We start from the raw sequence: 12174 nt of genomic DNA, 5'->3' as shown, positions 1-12174 counted from the left end.
TTGAAACTCTGCTTACCTTATATGCTACACACTCTAAGAATTTGTGTATTGTTTCCCTCAAGTTTCTAAAATTATAGAAGTCAGCACTGTGACTTTCTAACAATGCTGAGATCTTATGAAGACTATGCCTTCCTGAACCAGGGTCAGGAGCCAGGCTTTCCTGTTTGTACAACCGAGGGAGAACATCTGGAATATTTTTACCAAGGAGAAAGAATTCCTAGAGCAAGAGAGAGTGGAATTTCACCAGTGTGAAATCCACATGAACAATTTCACAGTGATTGCAACCTCTCTCACGTGACAGACATCCATCCATGAAAACACACTGTACTTCAGAATGGTGATGCTCACTCTGGAGTATCACCCTTGGAGGGTGTCTGCCTGGGTATCCCAATAATCATGGCCAACAGCATCTGAGGTGTGACAGCTTTGCTCACAAGAAAGGGCTCCAAGTTCAAATGGCTGCAAAACGTGGCTAAAGAAGCTGGATGCAATATAGAAGGTGGGAGAGGGTAGAAAGGAATGGAAGGATTTCAGAAACATGGCAGGCATCATGAGGACATCTTTCTGTGATGCCACTACAAGCCCAACTTTTCTTATAAGGTTTTTTTAAGATAGGGGCTTGTTAAAGTGGAGGCTCTTTCAGTAAGGACTATGAACGCTGAACACTATGTATATTGATTTTTTTTTCTATTCCTTATCAGCTATGAAACTGAGATGCTGTCACTTGAATCAGTGCTTGAGAAGTGATAAAGGAATTGGAAGTGTTGCACCACTGCACCTCTCAGTGGGTATGAGGACAGAAAAGAAGCAAACTATTCTGTTGTCTGTGAAGGAAGAGCCTGGCAAGGATGTGGAAAAAGCCGCTGTAATGTGTAGCCCATTCCAAACAATGCACTTAGAAGGCGGGGAGAGTGCATGGCCAAGCTACCAGGACTCTGGTCAGTTTACTGGAGCTCTTTTGCAAGCAGAAGTAAGCAGACAATTTTTCCAATTTTATTTTGTGGATACCAGAGCACACTGGCCACATCCAAGCACTGAATGGCTCACTGCTAAAGGTATCACAGAAACTTTGTTGCCACTGATCAAAACCCAGTTTCTGAGAACCAGTAGTAAGAGAGGTTTGTGTTGCTCCTGAATTGTCCCTTTCCAATAGAAATACAGGAGTTTACAAATTTAATTCTAGTGTGAAGGTGGATCCCCACAACTAAGTAGGGCTCTGTTAACTGAAGGGGCTACAGGCTCAGTTAAAGCAACAAGTGCTCATGGAAGGTAAGTGTTACATGGAAGATTAACATTTGAAGGACACATCATCATGGAAGAATAGCATCACCCAACATCAGAATCATTAGAAAAATGTAGGAAGAAAGGATAATAATGCACTATGTAACACCTCACATGCAATCACTGAAGAACATCATTACGAGTGTTTACGGTAACTAAATTCTGGTTTATTATAGCTGACCTAATAGAAATTATTTAATATTAAATAATAGTTTTTGTGTTATGAATTTATTTGAATGTATTTGAAAAAAGAGAAAAAAAATACTATTTGATATCTTTGTAATATTTCCTTCACCACAGGAATGGAGAGCCAAAGAGGACTGAAAAATTCCATGCCTTTCGTAACTTTATTTACTGAGACAACCTGCTCCCCTGCTGATGTAAATTGGGAATAACGGCATGACTGCATTCCTTTGATTTGGCTGCGAAACCTGAGGGCCACCTGAGGGTTGAAGAGGGAGGACCCTGAAGCCAGGAAGCGCTGAGTGCTCCTGAGCTGTGCTGGGGTTGCCCGTACCGGCAAACACATCCCGGCTGGCAGCGGAGCGGCTCTCGGCGGAGCAGCTCCCCCCGGAGCCCTCACGGCGGCCGCCACCGCAGCACCGCCATCCCGCGCGGGCGGGGCCGGGCGGCCCACGGGCCCTCTCGCGATGTTTCCAGGGCCCGGCGAGACTCGGCGGCGGCGGCGCCGCGGTTGCCAAGGGCCGCGGCCGGCCAAGGTGAATCCCGGCGGGCTGCGGGCAGGGACGGGGAACGCGGGGATGCCGGGGCGGGGGGAGCGTGGCGGAGCCGAGTGTGCCCGGGCAGAGCTCCCCCGCACTGTCAGCGCCGGCTGAGGAAAGCACTTGGACCGACCGGCTGCTCTCCTCCTCTGTGGGTTGTCCCGGGAATCGTGGTTGCCGCCTCGCCCCGGTGCGCAGCCGAAGGACGGGCGGTAAAGCGCCAGAAGGGGCAGGGGTTCCCGCCCTGCTCGCGTTCTGGGAGCTGCTCTCCTCGGCTCCTCGCTAAAATTGCCTCCCTGCCCAGGCGCAGGTTGGTGTAAGGATGAATGCTGGCAACAACAGGCCGCTGCTGAATCGTTGCCTGGAGGCAGGATTTACATTTGGGATAGTGCTGGGACCTTGGAAAGACTGTTCAAACTGGGCTTAGGGTAAAGTTGTAATTTAGAGAGAAATTGACCATTTAAATGTTGCCTGGAAACTGAGTGAGGGCTGTTCGTGCTGGGAAATAACCCCCAAAGCAACAGTCACCAAAAAACCAAGCATAACAAACCGCAAACCTTTGCAAATGAAATGTAAGATATGTATCTTTGTTAGGGATTACATGAGTCAGGTAAGACTTTTCGAGGCAAACTGGAGGTGGAGCTGCAATATTCTCATGATTTCTCTCTATGGATAACCTGGGCAGGGCTTTGCACTGACTGCTAATGAGTATCTGGATACCTTGCATTTCTAAAATGCCTAGTTATACCAAAATACTTTGGCGATTTATTTTTTCCCCAGAGGAATAGGATATTGTCTGATGTTTATACAGAGCTATAAGTGCATTAACTTTAGCTAAGTATTTTGAGATTCTATAAGAAAAAGAAGGCTGCAAATCAGTGAGTTAAGATTATTGCAAGGGATTTGGGGTATTGTGATTGTTTCCTCTGAGTTTAGTTTAATAACATTTCTGGTAAAATGATTCAGTTAATATTGAATAATGATAGGTATAAGTAAAATGTTCAACAACTGTGCTACTTACCACAGAAGAGTGTTACCTTGATGAACTATTACCTTTCATAAAAGATAACTCTTACAGCTGGTGCTATATGGCTTTTTTTTTTTCCCTGCTGGTTGATACTATTTGATACTTAAATAGTAATTTGCTATACTATCTCTTCCAATGTGTGTGTATTGTTTATTCACAGGTGCTTAGAGATTTTTCTTTAAATTTAATTTAAAATCTTCAATTTTTAATTCAAAAAAGTCAAATATCTCTAAGTAATTTTCCTTAAACAGGCTAGATATATATAAGATAAAACTGCCACTGGGGTTTGAATGTCTTCCTTGCCATTTAAAGATTTTTAAGCCATTTATTAATAAAGGTCAAAATGAGGTTGTATTTTTTGTTTTTTGGCAGTTCTTGAAAATTTAACTGATTGTCCACCTTCTGGATTTGGCAGATGTTTCCAATGTCTTACTGCTTCTTCTCCTCACAGTTTTCCCCAGCAGTTTCCATGTAATTTGACAGAACTCTGTCAGGTCACTGCTGTTGATTAGCACAGGGCAATTAAACTGTTCTGATAATTCCACCTGGCCCTTGCAAAAGCTGACAGCACTTTCAGTCATGGGCACAGCAATAGCTCTGACTAGAGGGATTCCAGAGTCAGAACTGGGTAGTAATAGTGGATGAGAAGCGGGTGAAAGATTATTTATAAGGCTTTCTTATCAAGTTACTGTCATTACATCTGTTAAACCTTCCCTTCTTTTTATTTTTTTAGCTTGCCATGTAGTCTTGTGCCTCTGTCATGGACAAGTACAAATAGAAATATTTAGGCTTTCTTTAATATAATATCTCCTTTAAGAATATTCTGCTAAAAAACCAGGAGTTTTAGTGAAACTGATTTGATTGTTTTGTTTTCAGTTGGTCTTGAGATAAGCTCTGTCAGATATTTCTTATCTGTGTTTATGACAATCCTGTTGATAACAGTAGAAAAGTGGCAATTTAAGGGATATGTGCTTTTCTTAGCATCCTGAGGAAAAATAAAACTATGAGAGTTTCTTATTCTTCTGTCTGTTTTCTACAGATGTCTCACTTTACAAGCGAAGATGAAGCTCTATTACAGTCTATGCTTAGACAGTTGCTGCAGAGTGTGAAGGAAAAAATCACTGGAGCTCCATCAGCAGAATGTGCAGAAGAAATTCTCTTGCATTTGGAGGAAACAGATGAGAATTTTCACAAGTAAAATATTTTTTGCTATTTTTAGTCTTTTGAAGAAGTTGGTATATTTTAAACTGTACTATTCCTGGGAAATGTGTACACTTTGTATTACTTTGTAAATGTGTGTGTATTTATACATATGTAGATATTCCTGTCACTAATCAACTCTCAGATGATGCTAATTTAAAGAATAAAAGTCATGTTGCCATTTTCTTGGTTTGCTTTTTTCCCCATCCACTCTTGCTAATATATTTTTGCTGTAGTAGTAATTCATGAGCTGTTTGTGAGAGAGGAATTTACAAAGCTCTGATGCATGTGCACACATAATGTACTAAATGCACATGTGGAGCTAGAAGAAGTAGTCCCTGCAGACTCTCAGTATATTTGACACCTGCTAGACAGCATAGTTGTGTTTTCCAAAATAGAGTACTTTTTCAGAGGGCCATTTGGCTTCCATATTTGATTGTTCTCTCTGGCCTATATTACTGATCGTGTCTATCTTATCTATCTATTCCAATCATTGTTTTAATTTATGTTTTAAGTAAAACAGAAATGTATCCCCATCACACTTCTGTTAAATCAGATTTGACAGTGTGACCTCACATGCAATGTAAATTTCTAGATCCTGTGCTGCTCTTTCCTTTCCATGATGTTATAATTTGATTATTTTTTTGCTGCATGGGAGATTTTTAGTACACGGTTTATCACAAGCCAAGGCAATATCAGGCTGAAATAACCTGAGGGCATTTTAATAAGAAACAGTTCTGTGACCTGACTTCTGAGAAAGCTGGTTCCCTGTCAGTTTTTTTCAGAAGTGGCACTATTTACATTCTCTTAAATTTACCTGGGTATTAGCATTCCTTTGTCAGTGGTAGGAGTTAGGTAAAAGTAAAGAAGTGAAGTTGAACTAGGGTTTATCTAAAATTTCACTGTAATTTAAAAATCTTGATGATTGAATGTGTTCTGAAGATTCTTTAAAAGGTATTTTAGTTCAGTTTTAGTTTTTGTTACCAATGTATTGAATTACCCTGTTGCTTTTACTCTTGTGAATTTTGAATAATAGGTTGCTGGGTGACAAGCATGAGAGTAAAATAATTTGGTTCTAAACATGTGGAAGTTGAAAGACAGGCATTTCTGAAAGAAAAAGAAATTATTTAGAGAAGATATATACAATAAAGATCAAACAAAAAAAAATTCTGTCATTTTTTCTAAGAACCTAATAGAATACCGAGGGTGAGGGAGTAAGGTCTGTAAGTGGTTGAAGCAATGCCTATATAGCTTTTTTCCTTTTACAGCAGTGAAACCTTGACATCCATTACTCTTTCTTGTATGTTAGAAAATTGGTGATCCTAAAAATACTTTTTTTCATGAGAACAATTTTAATTTACATTTAATGGAAAATCAAGTGGTCTTTAAGTTCAGAACATGAGGATTACTATCTGATACCGCAATATTTCTGGAGGTATTCTTGTCTTGTTTGTGACCCATGGCAGTATAGACTGGGTTTCATGGAAAGTCAGAGAGGTCATGTGGTTATTTATAAGTGAGGAGATTAAGAAACTTTTTCCTTAACCTATCCATCCAGATTGCAAGCTCTGTTCTTAGTTGTGGTGGTGTTTGCAGGGGTCCCAGGATGAGGAAAGAGATGAGAATCTTGACTCTATGTTTCAGAAGGCTGATTTATTTTTTTATGATATATAATATATTAAAATTATGTACTAAAACTATACTAAAAGAATAGAAGACAAAAGGATTTCATCAGAAGGCTAGCAAAGGAAGGAATGGAATGATAATAAAATCTTGTGACTGCTCACAGCCTCAACACAGGTGTCTGTCATTGGTCATCAAATAAAAACAGTTTCACATACTGGGTAAACAATTCTCCAAATCACATTCCAAAGCAGCAAAACATGGGGAAGCTGAAGCTTCCCAGCTTCTCAGGAGAAAAGATCCTAATGAAAGGATTTTTCATAAGATGTGACAATTAGTAGTGTGTGCTTTTGGACTGTCCACTGCTGCTCTCAGCATTTTAAGCAGTACTGTTTCTGCCCCATGCCTATTTTGACACAGTAATTTTACCAGATTTTGAGGCCTTCCCCTTTGTTCCCACTTTGATGTAGAAAAGACAGAAATGCAAGATCCTCAGAAAGCTAACAAAAAGGAAAATTGAATCAAGTAAAAAAATTTCTGTGCGATAGTAGACAAAAGGATTTTAAACTACATAAGTAACATGTTTTCTGTTACATTTAGTGGTATTTTTAACCCCCAAGTGTGATTCCTTGGTAAGTCCTGCCAGATCAGTCTGAATTGATTCTGCTTGTGAAGAAGTAGAATTGTCATTGCTGAAATGCATAATTGTTACAAAACATGTCTAAGGTAGAAGAATAATGCAGAAGATGAAGACTAGAACCTCAGACATGAAGGTAGTGGTGTGAAGAGTGATGTGGTTACTGCATATTTCAGACTGAAGGAGTCACTGCAAAAACTGATACCCTGAAAGTGTAGCCCTTATAAAACAAAGGGGAGACAGTTTCATGAAAGCTTTCATTCAGTGGAGAGTTGTGTGCAATTTTACAAATGAAAAAAATAAACATATGTTACATCGTTCTTGAAACACATTTCTATTACTTTCACTGAGAGCAAAAATGGAAAGATAGGGGAAAAGAAAAATACTGACATACCTGATGGAACCTGAGGTAGGCAATCCAGTGAGGAAGTATCTATCATGATACAATTTTGTGTGCTTTGTTGTTTGTGTTTTGGGCTTTTTTAATCCAAGTCAACATGAAGTAGGCGCACATCTACTTTTGATAAAATGAAAATAAAATTATGCACCTATTGTAACTATGTGATTACTTTTTTATGTGTTTCTTTTTGCCTTGCCCTTTATACAAATCACGGAACTAGCCAAAAAGAAAATTTGATTTATTGTGAGCAGTACTCTAGCAATTTCTGTAGCTAATATGAAGCTGGAGGGCCCAGGAAGAGTCTTTAGTTTGAGATCTCCCTCTGATTATTCTATTCTGTTAGCAAGTGTCTGTGGGTATCTGATCATAAGACTGCAAAGTGTTGAATCCTTGAATTTGATATGTGTGTGATCACAGAAAGCTGCTTTGTCAGTTTGATTATTCCATGATAAATAAAGTTACTGAACATTATTTGTCCTGTATACATGTCCCTTGCCCTTCTTGGTAACTTCTGTGTTGCCCTTTGAGTCTATTGTCATGACACATAGAATTTCGTAGGCCATAGGTGTTCTCATATGCTCTAATTTATAAACTGTGTTTTCTGTCTATTTTCTAATTTTGTATATATACTGCATAAAAAATATTACCAGACATTTTATATTCTAAGACACGTTTAGAGTGCTACAAGGAATGTTTCTTTTGGAATTTGAAACTTCTTGATACTCATTGTTCTTTGTCTACAAAATCTTTACCTTTTTGTCTGGATTTTTACTTTTAAAAGAAGCACAAAGTGAAAATGTGCATTTTGGTAAACTAACTCTTGGTTTTGTTTCTTCTATTTGGTGTTATTTCTTCCTACAACATGCTGATACTGACCATATTGAAGAAAATCAAACTGTAATGTGTTATTTTACACTCCTGAAATTTATTTCTATGCAAGTCATCAACTCTTACCTCAGAGTAACAGATCTACTGGGAGTGAAGGTAGTGGTTATTGTTATAATATTGAAAATGTTTCATGGTGAATTCAAAGAGATTTAGCATTTTAATTTTGCATATTTCTTGCAGCTATGAGTTTGTGAAATACCTTAGACAATACATAAAAAATACTGTGGGACCTGTGATTGAAGAAGAAACAGAAAAATGTACCTCTGCTCAAAGTCAGGGTGAAATATCTGGCTATGAAACACTTGTTCAACATCTTACTAAGAAGGCCCGTGAATCAAAAGAGTGAGTATATTCCTCTAATTCACATTTCTATTTCTTCTTTGCCTTGGTCTTCCTTTTGCTTTTCCATAATGCGTTTTGAAAAAATAAGATCTGAACCAATAACAATTCTGAACCCTTAACCAAGATGAGTGCTAAGAAATTCACATGTTGCCACCATACGTTGCAGTTTGTCATGCTTTGTCTCATCCTGGGCTTAAGGCTGAGAACAATTGCATAAAAAAAGAGAGGTAGCAAACATGTGACATTTTTGAGGTATTTAGGATTTTAGCATCAGTGGTCATTTTTATGTGTTGCAACATAAAAAAATAGGAAAATAGATGTTAGGGAGACCATTTTTTAGATTATGCTGTTTGTATAATTTTGTTTCAAGGATCAGGACCTACCTTAGGGTTTTGTGTGTATTAAAATTGGTAGAGGAAATGCCAATAAACTAAAAATGAGTCTTATATTTTTAATTTGACATGTAGGAAGATATTAAAGCACAGTATGATAATCTGCATCTTTGATGACTGTAAAATAAATAATTGTACCATTAAAGTAAAAAATAATTTGAAATAAAACATTAATATTTTACAACAGGATGCTTTTCTGAAGGTTTTTTTTTTTTAATTGCTTCCCTGTGGATATTATTTTGCAATTTATGGAAATTAGAAAAAAACAAGTTTTGTTGAAAGAAAATTATTTTGTGTGTATGACCTGTGCTCAAGATCTTGAATCAGGATGATGTGTTCGCTTCTACTGGTTCTGCTCAAGCTTTATAGCAAAAGAAGAATTGGATGTTGAGCGACAAGAAACTAACAGTAACAAGGATGAGAACTGGCCTGTTTTCTCAGGGACAGGTCCTCCTTTTTGGTGGACTCATGTTGTTCTTTCTTAAAAACGTCCCAATAGAATTATGAGAGTGGTATTTCATTGAGTGGTTCTGGAAGGGAAAAAAAGGAGTTTTGTTGTGATTTAAAAACATCATTAACTGAAACATGTAAAACATCTATGTTTCCTTGCTTAGTTTGGATTTGGATTTGGTATTCATTAATTTTTGTAAATTCAGTGAGTTCAAGTCCAATTAGCATTATTTCATATTCTTTTTTTTTACATAGTGATTTTTATGTTCTTATATATTAAAATCATCTTTACTTTGAAGATACAGAGAAATGATGCATGCCTTGAAGAATGTCATGATGGTTGTGGTAGAATCTTTGATTAACAAGTTTGAAGAAGATCGGATGCATGATAAGGAGCTGGCCAGTAAAGCAAAGAAAGAACGTCAGAGTGGCTATTACACAGACAACTGTTCTGACAGTGACTCCTCCTTCAACCAAGTACAATGGATTTTCTCTCTATCTTATGAAATAGGCATGATACTGCAAAATTATTAGGTTACTGTCAATGGAATGGCCCTAGAGAAAGATTAATTTTTCCCATCTTTGTTATATCTTAAATTATTTGCTTTTCTTTCAGTTTTAAGTACTAAGCTTATACAAGCTACCTTAGGCATCACGTGCTAGATGAGATCAATATGATGCCATATGCTCCAAAGTACATATCCAAGTATGGTATAGAAAAATAATGATAAAATCAGTACATCATCTAACTTTTGTGATTTTACTTTAGAAGCCAAATAATGTGCAGTTCATTTCCAGACTACTGTACTAGGCTACATTTCTTGCTGAATAAATTATTATATGGAATTTTTTGAAGATACAGAAAACTTTGAAGTAAAGCAAACAAAATATGTCGTGGTGATTTCATTATCGTAAGTTTAACTTTGGGCAAACAGCAGAAAACATTTGGAATGTTGACTTTACAGTAAAATTAGTATAAATGTTGAAGTCCTAATTATTAAAAGTAAATTAGGTATCAGAAAGACTGATGATTTTAATATTCTGCGGTTCAGTTTAATAAAATACACTAATGATCATTTTATAATGTGTATTACAGAGTTATGCATTCATGAGTCAAGAACAACTGCAGCTGCTCACAGAAAAGCTTGACCCTAGTCAGCCCAAGGAAGTAAGTTTAAAAACAGAAATGAAATGTTGATACAAATGAATGCTTATTGCATATTGTAGAGTAGCCTGTATGTACATACAAGTTCCTATGCATCTGAGTGGAAACTTTGTTGGTTCATTTATTTTACCTTCCATGCAGAAAATACTCTGCAGTGCAATATTTCATTGTTTGTAACCATCTAGTTCAAAAACTAGTCTTGCAGCAAGTATCTATATGTTTTTTGAGATTATATGCTAAAGATTGGCATTTTTACTTAAAAAAAAAAAAGCTGTTCCATGATAAATTAAGTTACTGAGCATTATTTGTCCTGTATACATGTCCCTTGCCCTTCTTGGTAACTTCTGTGTTGCCCTTTGAGTTACCCCTGTCCAAAGAGAGAGGTGCCTGCTGATTTGCCAAATACAAAAAATAAATCCAAGTTAGGTTTGCAATCATGTCAGTGGCAATACTAATTTGTGTCTCTAACCAACAACCAGCACCAGCTGCTGGTATTTTTGAAGCTTGGAAAAATACCAGTTTGAGTGTGCTGCCTTGATAAGACTTGTTGAGGCTTGTCTCGCAGCTGAAACAGGCATGGTAGCTAGGAGGTGGTAAAAACAATTTTTTTATTAGAAAACCAGGTAAAAAATCTGATGCTATTAAATGTTATTAAAATGTCCTAAAGTTTGTTTCAGTAGGATGAAATAAATTGCTAGAGATAGCAGTTGTCTATGAATTGAAAAGAAAAAGTTACTTGAAATTACTTAGAATGCTGATGAAAATTCAGCAGTTATAACACTATGTCTAATAACTGTTTCTGCTTCTCCTAGCTGAGAGCTTTAGAGAGCTATATTCCCCAGTTTCAAAATATTTGATTACAGCCAGAAAATAGAACATAAACCTTGCATCCAGTATTGAAAACCCATTTAAAATGGTTTTGTTACTTCTTCGAATACACTCATTTTCCCCACTCAGTGATGTAGTGTTTTGTCTAAATAGCCATAAAAAATATAGCAGAAGATAAGTAGTTGTTATTCCTTATCTGTTCTACAGCCAGGGTCTGTTCCTTCCTGTCTTCCCTCCCTCCCTCCCTCTGACTTGTAAATTACATATTTCAGAGGCTGCTGTGAATGGATTTTTGGTGTTTATCTTTTTGACTGCTCCAGGTTCGCCAAGAAGCTTTGCAGACGCTGTGCTTGGCCCCTGCCTCTGATATCCTGAACTCTGAGAGTTGGCCAAGTCTGAGTAAGCATCTGACAATCTCTCTGGCAGATCCAGATGCAACATTCAGTGTAAGGGAATGTTTTGTATCTAATTACCAGATTTGTATCCAAAGAAAGGACTACCTCTTACATATTATAGGAAGTTACACCTCTTACATATTATAAGTAGTCCAGCAGGGTTCAAGACATTTTATTATTTGTTTGTGAATCACATAAACTATTTCTTTAAGTAACAGAAATACAGGATTCCAGTACATTTTGGTTTAAAGAACTGCACAGGCTTTCAGTAGGATTTTCGGACACCAAGGTAGTCATTTGCATTTCTTTTAATGTCAGTGAAGACATTTGAATTTATTTTAGCCGAAACGCATGTAAAAAGAATGGCCAAAACTGCTCTGTAAAATAGGTCATGTTAATATTTCCTGTTCAAGTCACGTTTATGCCCTGTGACGATGAGAAAATTATACATAGTAATATGACAGAGGCAGTGATGAGGAAAAGAAATGACAGCTGCTTAAATGGCTTTTAGATTATTTATTATGTCAATTAAACTTCTTTGCTTCTTCAAATTTTAAAGTGATTACCAAATAAATAGGAAACTTGCTCCAGCTGCTGTCATAGATTTCTCTTTTGCCTGAGTTCTACAATTTCTTTTAAAACAGTGATAATTACAAGTTACTGATTCTGAATGGAAAGGTAATGTTCCTTGGTCTACTTTATAACTCAGTGAGGCTTTACATTGGTGCTGTAGTTCAAGTATTTGAATAAAATTTCCTTTGAACTGGGGGTTCCTGTGATCAGAAGCTATATTTTTATAAAACATGCTTAACATCTGTGCAGAT

At 37.2% G+C, this 12174-nt stretch overlaps 1 protein-coding gene across 3 annotated transcripts in view; it reads left to right on the top strand.

Moving 5' to 3' along the window:
- Window positions 1-1934: 1934 nt before the first annotated feature.
- TBC1D32 (TBC1 domain family member 32) overlaps window positions 1935-12174 on the top strand; it is a 74548-nt gene continuing 64308 nt past the window's right edge. For 2 of the 3 annotated variants that reach the window (XM_063151085.1, XM_063151086.1), the window contains exons 1-6: window positions 1955-2000; window positions 4070-4224; window positions 7959-8120; window positions 9262-9439; window positions 10059-10130; window positions 11276-11401. In XM_063151085.1, coding sequence (XP_063007155.1) covers window positions 4070-4224; window positions 7959-8120; window positions 9262-9439; window positions 10059-10130; window positions 11276-11401 — 693 coding nt within the window. In that variant the 5' untranslated portion in view covers window positions 1955-2000. Of the gene's footprint in view, window positions 2001-4069; window positions 4225-7958; window positions 8121-9261; window positions 9440-10058; window positions 10131-11275; window positions 11402-12174 lie in introns of all 3 variants that reach the window. The other variant, XM_063151084.1, reaches the window with a different exon arrangement.

The sequence above is a fragment of the Melospiza melodia genome, chromosome 3 (genome assembly GCF_035770615.1).
Source record: "Melospiza melodia melodia isolate bMelMel2 chromosome 3, bMelMel2.pri, whole genome shotgun sequence".
NCBI lineage: Eukaryota > Metazoa > Chordata > Aves > Passeriformes > Passerellidae > Melospiza > Melospiza melodia.
Note: the sequence above shows the minus strand (reverse complement) of the source record. Positions and strands in the feature narration are given on the sequence as shown.